Source organism: Elephantulus edwardii, unplaced genomic scaffold (genome assembly GCF_000299155.1).
Source record: "Elephantulus edwardii isolate Elephantulus edwardi_28Jun2011 unplaced genomic scaffold, EleEdw1.0 scaffold00005, whole genome shotgun sequence".
NCBI lineage: Eukaryota > Metazoa > Chordata > Mammalia > Macroscelidea > Macroscelididae > Elephantulus > Elephantulus edwardii.
The window spans coordinates 4,805,223-4,818,831 of record NW_006399755.1 but is presented as its reverse complement, the minus strand read 5'-3'; the positions used below and the strand labels follow the sequence as shown (position 1 = coordinate 4,818,831).

Here is a 13,609-nt window from a genome sequence, read left to right as displayed (position 1 = left end):
AGGCAGTTCTGTCCTATCCTCCATGGCTGCTGTGATTAGGAATCCACATGATGGAAATAGGTTTCTGGTTTTGTCCTCAACTGTCTCGCTCTATAGAGGCTGCTCTAAGTGGTACTGCCTTCATGGAAAGAAACCTGCCTTTAGAAATGTCCCAGGAGAAGGGAAATCCCCACTGCTGGAAGCTGGAAACACTAATAAGGTCAGGACAAAACCTTCCTTGGTTTCCTTGTCTGATTACTTAACAGAAAGAGATCTGCCTCCTGGCATTCTCTTCACTCTTTTTCTATGACTGTATTAAAAGTTCCTGTCCAGCCTACATCTGAGCTGATAAAAAGGGTCACTTATCTGTGAATAACTTTTGCTGAAACAGAACCACTTTTTTAATTAAAAATGGTAATTTTGTTTCCACCAAGAACCTGAAGTTTAACCATACAGTCATAGTGGTGAGTGGTGGGGCCTTGAACAGCATCTAGTCCAATCAGCTCATTTTACATGGAAACTTGAGGCTCAGAAGGGAATTTTGCAAAGTAATTAATGGTGGTGGAGGCGCTTACCCTTGGCCCGTCCTTTAGGGCCAAAAGCTTCCCTGGCTCTTCCCTGGCCCTGGATCCCCGCAGCAGGGCTTCTTTCCCTGCGGACATACCTACCTGAACCTCTGAGCCTGATGGTGAAGTGGGCCGGGGTAGCGCCGGTTGGGGGACTGGTAGAGCTGGGAAAGCAGGGCCTGGCTGGACTTCTGGCTGGGGTTGTTGGCAAACTTCACAGTAATCGGTTCCGTAGCACCGCTGGGCTTCTGGCCATTCAGCCCTTTGATGGCTTCTTCTGCCTCGATCCTTTTATCAAAGCGGATGAATCCCACCCCTCTGGAAACTCCTGTGGAAGGAGAAACAGACTCTATGAAGAAAGAATGAATCCAACGAATACTACCTCTGGGAAGAGATGGACAGTACCCATGGGCATTCTGTGGGCTGCTGGCACACCTGTGGGTTCAGAGCCAAGCCAGGCTCCTTGAGTCACTCTTACTTATCAAAATGCATCTGTCTACACTCTGAATTGCACCACAGGAACACAGAAATCTTTCATACATGTCCCCTCCAACTGTCTACCACCGTTCTGCTCAGACGTTATCTCCCTTGAGTTGCTATGGCTGATTGCTCACTGTCCAGTTTCTAATCCTCTAATGTGCCTGCAGACCTGGCATATGAGTAGCAATCTCTGTAGAAAGTAAAGTCTCATGGTATCATACCCTTTAACAAATATTATTATCTTTCTGGTACCTTTTGCATTTTTTGTACCTGGTGTGTGGTACCTTTTCCTTTTAAACAGAATAACAAATGCAATGTACCAAAATCTTACCACACCACCATACTGCACACAGATAAAAGTCCAGAGATCTTGCTACAGTATTTAAAGCCCCTCAAGATCTGGTCCCAGATTCCCTGTTGAGTTTCATGCCAGCCACCTTGAGCCACGTACCATTCCTTAAACAGATTTTGTTCTTCCCCCACGCCATGCAGATGCTGTCCTCTTGAACTAGAATGCTCTATTCTTCCTTCTTGCCCTTTAACTTCCCCAAACCATGCTCAAATGTTGCCTCCTCAATGAAGCCTTCCCAACAATTCCCACCAGGCATAGCATACCATCCTCTGAGCCCACACAGTGCTCTGGACAGGCCTCTGGTGGCACTTGTCACAGTGGAGACCTCCAACGGGGTAGAGGTGAGGGAAGCCTGTGCTACGTTCATCCCTGGTTCAGACCCTCTGTATGGTGAATGGTGCAAAGCAGTTCCAGGGGGCATGTGTTAGGTGAGTCAAAGGGAAAATTGTTAGACTACAATCAGGGCTGAGTTGTAAATTAAGATGAAATTAGGGGTAGATGGCCAACTGACACATGAGGAAAAGCTCAAAATCACTGGCTAGAGAGATGCAAATAAAAATCACAACGAGATACCATCTTACTCCAACAGCAATGGCAAAGTTTAACGGGACGGCAAGTAATACATATTGGAGAGGATGTGGAGAGACTGGAACTATCATGCGCTGCCTGTGGAACTGTAAAATGTTAAAACCACTCTGGTAGGCAGTTTGGTGTTTCTTCAAAAAGCTGAATACAGAAATCCCACATGACCCAGCTATTTCCCATGCTAGGAATATAATCCGAGGAAAATAGAACTGAAACATAAACAGGGATTTGTACACCTATGTTCACAGCAGTATTATTCACAGTAGCAAGAAAATGGAAAGAGGCAAAATATTCAACAACAAATTAATGGATTGAGAAATTATAGTAACATTCACACAATGCAGCATGAAGGAGCAACAATTTAATAATATATAACATGGGAGGGTCTAGAGGGCATTATGCTGAGTGAACTAACTCAGTCTTATAAGGACAAATATTGCAGAAGACCATCATAAAAATACAAGGCTAACTAGTAAGATGTGTATAAAAGTTCAAAGGGGGAAGGGATAAAGGACAGAGGGCTGAGGGTGCGCAGAAGGGCAAAAATCACTGGGATGAGAGTTTTGTAAGTGGAGGGAGAAGGTGAAGGAATTAGGACTTGAAAAGACAGGGTGATAGTGAGTATAGATCAATGGTGATTAATTTTACAAAACACAATAAAAAGGACACACAATGTGAATATATGAAACACAACCACAATGTATGTTAATTTTGTGTACAAACTAATATAAAATAAAAAAAATAAAATCCTAATAAATATTAAAAAAAATATGTAACCCAGGTGATACATACTTCTTATGGGGAGCTGGTGGTCGCCACTCTGTAGCTTCAAAGTGGCAAATCCCGAGGTCCGCTAGCTGAGAGCTCACTTCATATATGTTTCCTCACTTGTGAGATGAGGCAGTTTGAGGTTCTCGGTAAGTATCTAATGTTGATTTGGGGGTTACATACGGGTGCCATCAAGTTGACCATGACCCATAACAACCCTATAAATAGCAGATATAGACCCTGTCTTGTCCTTTGCTCTTTTTACATACAAAGTAATTTAACTTGTTTAAGAAAAAAGAAGGGAGGCTTTGAAGGTCATACAGTCCCACTCTCAATGCCTGAATCCTCTTTACAACCTGCCAAGTGGTTCAGCTGCTGCTGGAACCATTCCCATGACGGAGAACTTCCGAACACCTCCAAAGGTGGCCCACTTAAATTTGAGCAGTTGACTGATAATCACATTTTTCTTTTCAAGTGAAAAAAAAAGAAGCATCTATTCATGGCTTATACTCACTTCCTTAACCAACCATCACCCCTCAGCTCCAATGGGTAACAGTTCACTTGGATGGTGGCAATGAAACACAAGGAAAGAAATTACAAAGAAATACTTAACCTGTGACTTGATCGACAAGGATTCGTGAGGTGATGATACGGCCGTATTGCGAAAAAAGTTGTTCCAATTCCTTTTGGGTCATGGTTTTAGGAAGGCCGCTCACATAGAGGTTAGCATCCCTGATTGAGGCAGAGCTTGGACGGGCGTATGAGACCTGGGAGAAAGCAAGAGAAACAGAATCCATTACAGGCAATCACCTTTAGTATAGACACTGAGTCACAACCTAGATGATAGGCCCTTGTCTATGGCTTTAACTCATAGTGTCAGTTTAAAAAACTCAGTAGTTCAGATTTTTAGCTACTCTTATAATAGTAATGAGAACCAGGAGAACAGCAACAGAAGAACAAAAGGAGAGTTGGAGAAAACTTCAAACACATGCACAGATAAGGGTCTCTAAGTGCAGAACAAAACAGCTACTGTATGGCAGCTGTTAAATGCAGAGCTACCCACGCATGGAGTTCTGAAGATTTACCTCCTGAATGTGGGTGTAGAGATGATTTACTGTATCCAACACATAATAATCTTCAAATAAACCAAAAAAAAAAGAAAAAAAAGAAAAATCCCCTAACCCATGAAATTCCATTCTGCACATTTCCCTCCTGCCACCTTCCCCACCTCACCCCTCCTTTTTGAACGCACAGAAGCGATCAGGTTCTCGGCAAGATTTTTTTATGTCCCATCCTTTTTGTTGTTCCAATCTGTTCCCACAAGGTCTGCTCTCGCTGAATGACAAAGTGCTGGTGAAATGGGGCTGAATGAACATCTGCTTGTGAAACTAGATATGTGACCTTGTCACCACATCTGCAAGGACCAGTTGCCTTCTAACTTTGAAGCAGATTGGAGAAACCACAATAAACAAAACAGGGGCACAGAAGCATTGAGGGAGGGAGAGGGCAGTGGAAAAGAAAACAGAAATCCTCGCTGATGGTTATATTAAGTTTGACTTTGTAAATTTGTCCTCCCAGATCTCTCAACCGCTCTTTTTTTCCCCTCTCTCTCCCCAAAAAGCTAACACAGAAGTGTAAACAGATCTGAAATTCCATCTGCAAGAAGCCAAATCTGTAGCAGTACACATAAGCAAAGCAAACCCCAGCAGTCATTAATTTTAGACTTTCATTTACTTATTTATTTATTTTTTAAGAAAACAACATCAGACATTTGAAGTATAATTTACAGCTCGTCTAACAAAAGCACTTTCCTGCTAAAGCTATTTCTGGGGTGGTTATGGCTCAGAATAGATGATAAAAGCAGTCATTTCAGTGCATAGCTGACAACGCTGGACAACAAGAGACCTGTAAGCTTCAGAGTTTTTCTGTTGGGAGTTTGATTTAATCTATATAGCTAGTTCTAAAGGCTTGCCAAGACTATAGGGGTGAGATTATGCAGGCGTGTGGCAACACACAAAAGCATGTCTGCAGAAGGAACTGTGCTTAGCTGCTGTCAAGTACGTGCTCACTCTCAGCGACCTTATACAGAACAGAATCAAACAAAACTGTCAAAACAAAACTGAGCTGCGCCTTCTTTAGGACTATTGCTAGGTTAATATCTGTTGTTGTAGCAAATGTGTATTTTGAGTGCTTTCCAATCTTGTTGTGTATGGTAGAGTTGGAACTGACCCATAGCTGACCCTCCAGCAGGTTTTCAGACACAGTTAATCACACAGGAGGAGACTGCCCCTCTTTTTGCCAGCGAGCAGTTTGCAGGTTCAAACCATGTACCTTTGTGTTGCCAGCACCAACTTCTTACAACTTCAGAACTGACCCCCCAGGGGGTTTTCAGAGATAATTAATCATACGGGAGGAGACTGCCCAACCTTCTTCCATGGAGCAGATGATGGCCTCAAACTGCATGCCTTCGGGATTGCAGCACAGCTTCTTGTCACTAGATCACCGGAGCTCCCGACTCCAATTTTGTTGTTGCTGCTGTTAGTTGTGATTAAACTGAGTATGACTCACAGTGACTCCATAAATAACAGAGCTGAACCCTGTCCTATCCGGTGCCACCCTCACAATCTGTGATGCATGTTAACTCATTGCTGCAGTCACTGTGTCAATCTACCTGGTTGAAGGTCTTCCTATCCTTCACCTTCCTTCCACCCTTCCAAGTATGATGTCCTTCTCCAAGGAATAGCTTCTTCTAGAAGCATGCCTAAAGTAAGTGAGATGAAGCTTCACCATGCCTGTCTCCAAGGGGCACTCTGGCTGCACTTTCTCCAAGACACATTTGTTCTTTTGGAGTCTATGGCATGTTCAGTGCTCTTCTCCCACACCACAGTTCAAATGCATTAATTCTCCTGTCATCCTTATTCACCGTCCTTATTCAAAGACCGTGGCCTCAATGAGGCACACTTTAGTTATCAGTTTAGCATTACTTTTGTTGTGTGCTGTCGAGTCAGAACCAACCCATAGCTGACCCTCCAGAGAGCTTTCAGAGATAGTAAATGGCAGGGGAGGAGGTCTTATTCTTCTTCTCTGGAACAGCTAGTGGATTTGAACTGTGTTCCTTTGATATTGCAGTGCAGCTTCCTACCATGAGGCCACCAGTGCTCTCTCTGATATTATTTGCTCCTCAATAGCTTGGAGAGGTCACTGACCGCAGAATTTCCCTGTGCAATATGTCTCTTGATCTCCTGATTGCTGGTACCAAGGGTGTTGATTGTGGATTCAAGCAAGATGACATCATTACCAACTTCAGTCTTTTCTACATCTACTCAATGTGGCTTATGGATTTTCCTAATGTTGAGATGGCTGCAATTTTTGATCTTCTGAACCAAGCACTTCAAGTCCTTCTCACTTCAGAAATCAAGGCTGTATCAACTGCATACTGAAGGTTAGAGGCGGAGCATCTTCCAACGCTGATGCCACATTCTTTTTCATAGAGTCCAGCTTCTCAAACACCCTGACGTAACCTTTGTATCCTTTGATGTATCATCTCTCTGAGTATGAGTGTTGGAAAACCAGAAGTGAAAAATTAAATAAAATGCATAAACATTGACATTCTAGGCATTCTCAAGATGAGACAGACTGGAGATGGACTGGCTTAGGCCCCTTTGAATCAGACAATCACATAATATGGTATGCCGGTAGTGAAAAACAGAGCATGAATGGTACTGCATTCATAGTTAAAAAGAAAATTTCAAGTTTTCAATCTTTGTTGTTATATGCAATAGAGTTGCCTGCAACACATAAGGACCCTATGTACAGCAACTCTGAATCTTGTCCTGGCCTGAGCCAGTCTCATTAATTCTGACACTCCAACCCCCATTGCTTGGGTTACTATATCAATCCATCTCAACCAGGTTTTCCTCTCCTGTGCTGTCCCTCTACCCTTCTGAGCATAATGTCCTTCTCCAAGAACCGGTCTCTCCTGACCACATGCCCTAAGTATATGGGATGAATCTTCAAAATCCTCCCCTCCAAGGAGAAACTTTGCTTGACCCTGTCCAAGACAGACCTCTTTATTTTCTTGGTGGTCCAGACTCTTCTCCAGCACCACAACTCGAAGGCATCAATTCTTCTGTCTTCCTTAGTCATTGTCCAGCTCTCTGAATCTTACGAGGATCATTTCCAAGCACTCTATCAGAGGATAGTCTGTCATGACTCAGAGAGTTTTTATTGGCTGTTTTTTTTTTTTTTATTGGCTGTTTTGAAAGTGGATAACCAGACACTTTTGTCTAGTCAGAATTAATTGGGAAGCTCTTCTGAAATCTGTTCACCATATATAATCCTGCTGGGATTTGAAATCCCAGTGCCAGTAGCTTTGAAATACCAGTTGTGTGAAATACCAGTGTCAGTACCAGTAGTTTCCAGTGTCAGAGCAGCAAGCAAGTAGCCACAGAACAACAAAGTAAGAGTAGCAGAAAAGGAATTGTACATGTCCAACTGAACCATAAGCATTAAGAACTAAGCTTCCTCTAACAAAGTGTGCCTTGCATCTGAGAGGACAGTGGTTCTAGAACGAGGTTTGGCAGAGAAGATTGAAGGATCATCAGACTACTCACTCATGCCATCACTCGATTTCAGGGACAGAGATACTAGGTCCCTTTATGAGTTCCATATCTAAAAATAAACACTGAGTCAACAGATTAAGTGATGAAAGTGACTAAGCTGCCTCGCGGACCTCCTCCTGCTGATGGAGTGAAGAAGCCAGCCTGAGGTGACTCCGTCTCCTACAAGCATAGGCTACATGAGCAGGATCTGCAGGCTCCCTCTCAGCATGTGGGGAGAGGAAGAGAGACTGTATGGAAGGCTTCTGTGTGCGTTTGTAATTGAGGACACTGAAGAGCCACATTAGAAATGAGTTCAAACAAATGTAAAGGGAAGGAGGAGGCTCAGGGATCAAGGACCTATGTGATTGTCTCAAGGGGTTTTACTCCGCATTATGGTAACACGGAAGGCACCACAGAACAGACTTTACAGCAGAACTATTTATCAGACAGGAATAGGGGAGGATGATGAGAAGAAAATGAAAACATCATTGTGACATGTCCTTGGTAATGAGGGCCATCCTTGTAGAAACACTGGCTATTACTGAGATAAACCTTAATGAGCTGTTGCTGTAATGTGCTGTTGTGTGTTGACTGTTGACATTTAGCGACCTTCTGAACAATAGCTCTGAACTCTGCCCTATCCTGAGCCAATCTCACTCTGTCCAACACACCTGTCCCTATTACGCGAGTTACTCTGTCAAACCATCTCACCCATCGTCTCACTCTCACTGTCCCTTCACCTTTCCAAGCATGATGTCCTTCCCCTGGCAATGACCACTTATCTCTATACCTTAGCTCTTGGAGAAAAATTTCCTACCCACTTCTTCAGCTCTTAGCTCAAAGACCACCTCTTCTAGAAAGTCTTCTCTGTTCTCACCTTTTCCTGGAAACTGCTTCTCTACTGTGCTCTATCAGAAATGCACTCGTGGGTCTTACCCATTTCTTGATTTGCCATCTCTTCTTCTACTGGTCTGTCTTAAGTGACCCACAGTATCTGACCCCTTCAGAATTTGGTTTGCCATTTCTCCATCAGGTTGGTTGAGCTCCCTGAAGTTGCCGAGGCTGTGCTTGTTTATACGTGGCTCTGCCTTCCCAAACAGAACTGGATTTCTGCAAGGTACTCAACACCTACTAAAAGATGAACGAACACTCACAGTTTATGGTAACTGATGCTGCTGTTCACAGCTTTTTTGAGGTTAACTACACCTCGGATTCCTCCACTGGGGGGGGTTATTGAGAGTCAAACAACCAGAACTACAGCTATGTTTCCCCGATAAGCTAAGGGCTCAGAGCCAGGTTTCTCATTCCCTAGTATCTAGGGCCAGAAGGACTGAAAGGCCATGTTTTAGAGCGAACTCATCTAGAGGTCTCCTCTCAGCAAACACTGCCTAAGAGCTCACTAGGAGCTACATAGTGTTGGTTTCTAGGGAGACAGTAAGAATAAGGCATGGTCTCTTGCCCTAAAAGATCACGAAGTCTTAATGAGGAAAAAGACAGCACAAAGGAAACATTCAATAGACATTACTTGAATGGAAGAATGGATGAGTAAACACAGAGACCATTTATCATAACGCCAGAGACATGTACATTACCAGGGCTATATAGAGATGCAACTGGACGTAGCGAAGGAACTAATCACAGATTAAAAGGGCTATAAAAAGTCAGAGTTGAGATGAGCCAGTGGTCAGGCAGATGGTGTGAGGCTGTGTGGTGCAGCCAGGGACCAGTGGCTGATAACAGCCCTCCTGTGTGGTTACCACTGTTAGCTAAACTTTTGATTACTAACTGACTAAGTTTTGGTTTGAATCCACTTGAAGGCACCTCAGAAGAAATGCCTGGCAGTCTACTGCTGAAAGATCACAGCCTTGAAAACCCTATCGAGGAGTGAAATTCCACTCTGTAAGAAATGGGGTCAGCTATGGAGTACTTTTTTTAAAAAAAATCACTGACTTTCAGCTCCTCTAGAGGGTCAGGCATTGCTGGAGTTAATCCCACTGAGCCAGTGGCCTAGAGCCTGGAGCATTTGATGCTGGACTGAGCCTTGTGAAGAACCTGCCTTGCCTCAGACAGCCAGGACCAGCTTCACTTCATTCATCCAGAATCTCTGAAGATAAGAGTGGCATTTCTAGGTCAGCAGTGACCTCACTCCGTAGCTCAGGAAGAACCAAGAGCAGGGATGCTACTCCTCTCCCAATAGGTGAAGGTGATCTGAAGGAGGATGGCTGCAAACCGAAGGTTTGCAGTTTCTTCTGTGCTGGCTCAAAGCCCCTTGACAGCCCCAAGTCTAATAAAAACACTTTCCTGCTTATGAGCAAACTCTAATATTCACTAGTTGTATGACCCTGCATAAGTAAACTGGTCACAATAGGTCTTGGTTTCTTTACTTATAAAATGTGGAACAATTCTGGTTGGGCAGGTTATTGTCAAGAATTACAGTGGTAAGGGGTTGTGTTGCCAACCCAAAGGCAGGTGGTTCAAATTCACCAGATGACGCAGGGGAAGACCCACTGGAGGGTCAGCTATGAGTTGGTTCTGACTCAGTTGCACACAGCAAAGACAACAGCAGCATATATGTAAGAAGCCCTGGTGATGCAGCACATATAACGCTATCAGACTGCTAAATGAAGGGCTGGCAGTTCAAACGCACCAGCTTCCCAGCAGGAGAAAGATAGGTAGTGTTTCCCCGTAAAGATTTATAGCCTTAAAAACTGATGGAGAGTGGCTGTGAGTTGGAACTGAAGTGATGACATTAAGTTTGGTCTGGTTTCAGTTTCTACTTGTACTTTTGTGGTTGCTGTTGTCATTGTCTCATTGAAACTGACTCATAGCTGACTCCTGAGCAGGTTTTCACAGGCTGTAAACCACACATGAGGGGACTGCTAATCTTTCTTGTGTGGAGCTGCTGGTGGGTTCAAACCACTGGCCTTAGGTTGGCAGTACAGTTCCTCACCACTAGGCCACCAGAGCTCCTGTAATTTGGCAGATAACTAGTAAATGGTAAGATCTGCCCCTCACTAGGACACACCTTCCAACTTTACCAAATAAGAAGGCTAATCTCCGGAACACTATTAGTGGCCATCCATAGAGGTACTATCTTTATCTGTCACTATGGTAGGGTCTGGGTCTTCCTTTCTCACATCCTTGTTGTGAATTTCCTCTAACACATTCCCGAAAATCCCACCACTTCACACCCAGGGAGTATTTTCTGAAGTGATGCCACAGTGCTGCTCTCAGTGATTCTTTGTAAGGTGGGTAAGGCAAGCTTTCCTGCTCATCACAGATGAGGGAAGTCATCCAGTGCAGGGCCGCGGGAGTGACTGTTGAGGCTGCTTCTCAGACCCACTCTGCTCTCCAAGCACAGCATTTTCTGGTTCCAGCACCTGCTCACAGCCAGGGCTTGAGCTGGGAAGGCTGGGGAACAGCACTGTCGGGGGTAAAATGTTTCCTGAAACAGCAGCACTACCCTTTGTTTCTCTGACCCTTCGTAATAGAGAAAAAGGAGGATATGGACAACACAATCCTTCTCACCCATGCTTCTTGAAGAAAACACTGCTATTAGCAGATGAGAGTGCACTCTCTTTCCTCCATGAACATGTACTCTGTATCAGGCCCTCAACTGAGTGCTAGCGGTATCGCTGCTTCAAGGAATCCACAATAAGCAAACAAACAAAAACAAGTAACATAGAGCGTGGTTCCTGACAGGGGGTTTCTTTCCTCCTTCCTGATATTCCCCTCCACACGGTGAGAGCCCTAGTGTAACACTGTAGGCCCCTTTCTACCCTTCTGCGGGGGAGACGGAATGACTACTCTGAACAGAGGGTTTCTCAGAGGCACTGGGCAAGTGAACTCAGAAGCCATCTCCTTCCTCTGGGAGTTGCATCCCCACAGGAAGCATTTGGTCAGCTTTAGGCCCCAACTTCCATGGGGCAGTGTCTCCTCTCATATGGACCAAAGTGAAGGGATGTGGTTTGGATCCATCAGCTGCTCCAAGGGAGAAGGATGGAAAAGTGCCTCCTGTGTGATTTACTAACTCTGAAAACCCACTGGAGGGGCAGTTATGAGTCAGTTCTTAATCAAAAGCACACACCATCAACTGGTGAGCCCAAAAGAAAGCATCATCTTTGAAATCGTCTTTACAGAAAAGCCATGCAGGAAGTGGCTTCGCCATTGTTGAGAAAGTTCTCCTTTCTATTGAGTTCTAATCTGTCTTCTCTGTAAATCCTATCCTTTTCTTATTTTTCCTCTACCTTCATCAGGAACACCCTTCCTGACCTTCTCATACCTTATTCTGTAGGTCTCACTGATATGTGCAAGTTAGAATATAAAATAACTGTGTTCTGAGACAGGCTAGTCTAAGGAAGTTCTCATTACTGCTATGGAATTGAACACCTACTATGGAATGAAAAAGATGCGGAGGTTAAGAGCAAGAGCTTTGGGTTGGAAAGATGTGGATTTGAACTTCAAACATTTACTTGCTGTGTAACCTCAGGGAAAGTTACTACATCTTTCTTAGCTTCATTATTCAAATAACGGATTTATGGTCAGGAGTTTTATAACAGAGCTATGTGGGGGTTAAACAATCTCTTATATGAAAGATGCTTAGGTACAATGCCTGGCACAAAATAAGTGCTCAGTAAACCATGGCTTTATATTATGGCTATGGAATCAAGCCTCAAGCTAGACCCGAGTGGTGCAGAAATGAATATAACACAGGCCATGCAATTAGTCTAGCAGAGGAGATACACTCATAACCAGATCATTTCAGAATATCAGGCTGCAGATTTCCCCCAATCTGTTAAAGCACTCTGCTCTCTGAGTGAGTATAAACTCCCCAGAGCAGACAGGTCCCTGGGGAAGGGAGGGGCATTCTTTCTAAAAAGACAAGAAGAGTGGCATCCAAGAACAGACTCTGGTATTTCCAAGGCCTTCTAGGAACAAACTCTCTCAGGGAACTCTAGACCTGCCTCCAGGAGCCCCAAAGATAGAAGTAAGAAGCCAACTGGCTATGAGAAACCACATCTTTGATGCAGAGGATCATTATTCTGCCTGAAGCCCCACATACAGATAAGGAAGATTTCTGCTTCTATGGTCTCAATGTAGAAAGAGCTGAAGGCCTCATACCTCATAGATTACCCTCCTGGAACTTCATATGTTCTATCAGGGGAAAAACCTGATGGTTGACACTGAAAAATTCAGGAAGTACCATATGAACAAAAGTCAACAGTAATAAAGGAAGAAGTTCAAGCTGTGTTGAAAGCATTGGCAAAAAATAAGACTCCAGGAATTGATCGTATACCAAGCGAAATGTTTTAACAAACATGTGCAAACCCTGGATGGACTCACCAATCTATGCCAGGAAATTTGGAAGACAGCTGCCTGGCTAACTGACTGGAAGAGATACATATTCGGTCCCATTCACAAACAAGGTGATCCAATAGAATGTGGAAATTATCAACCAATATCATTAAAATCACATGCAAGCAAAATATTACTGAAGATCATAAAAAAATGACTAGAATAGTGCATTAACAGGGAACTTCCAGGAGTTCGACCAGGGATTAGAATAGGCTGTGGCACCAGAGATATCACTATTGATGTTAGATGGATCCTCGCTGAAAGCAGACTGTCAGTAGAATGTCTGTCTACATTTTAGTGTCTATAAGCATTTGACTATATCATTACAAACTTACTAACACTGAGAAAAATTGGAATTCCAGAACAATTAATTGTGCTCATATGAAATCTATACCTAGACCAAGAAGCTGTTGTCTGGACTGAGCAAAGGGACACTGCATGGTTTAAAATCAGGAATATCTATACATATTTAATCTCTGTGTTGAACAAATAAAATGTGAAGCTTCACTTTGTGAAGAGGAATGTGGCATCAAGGTTGGAGGAAGACTCAACAACCTGTGTTATGTAGATAACACAACCTTCCTTTCTAAAAGTGAAAAAGACTTGAAATATCTGCTACAGAAGATCAAGGACTGTAGCCTTCAATATGGATTACATCTCAACATCAAAAAGACAAAAGTCCTCACCACTGGACCAATAGGCAACATCCTGATAGATGGAGAAAGACTGAATTGTGAATTATTTCATTTTGCTTGGATCAATAATCAACACCCTTAGTACCAGCAGTACGCAGATCAGGAGATATATTGCACTGGACAAGCCTGCTGTCAGGGATCTGACCAAAATACTGAAGAGTAAGGATGTCAGTGTGAAGATAACAGTGTGCTTGATTCAGGCCATGATCAATTCAACCACTTGCTATG

At 43.6% G+C, this 13,609-nt stretch overlaps 1 protein-coding gene across 6 annotated transcripts in view; it reads right to left on the bottom strand.

Moving 5' to 3' along the window:
* Window positions 1–13,609, bottom strand: part of ELAVL4 (ELAV like neuron-specific RNA binding protein 4) — a 127,330-nt gene that overhangs the window by 7,120 nt on the left and 106,601 nt on the right. For all 6 annotated transcript variants that reach the window (XM_006879658.1, XM_006879654.1, XM_006879657.1 and 3 more), the window contains 2 exons: window positions 3,344–3,497; window positions 648–873 (listed from right to left, as the gene is read on the bottom strand). In XM_006879658.1, coding sequence (XP_006879720.1) covers window positions 648–873; window positions 3,344–3,497 — 380 coding nt within the window. The remainder of the gene's footprint in view (window positions 1–647; window positions 874–3,343; window positions 3,498–13,609) is intronic.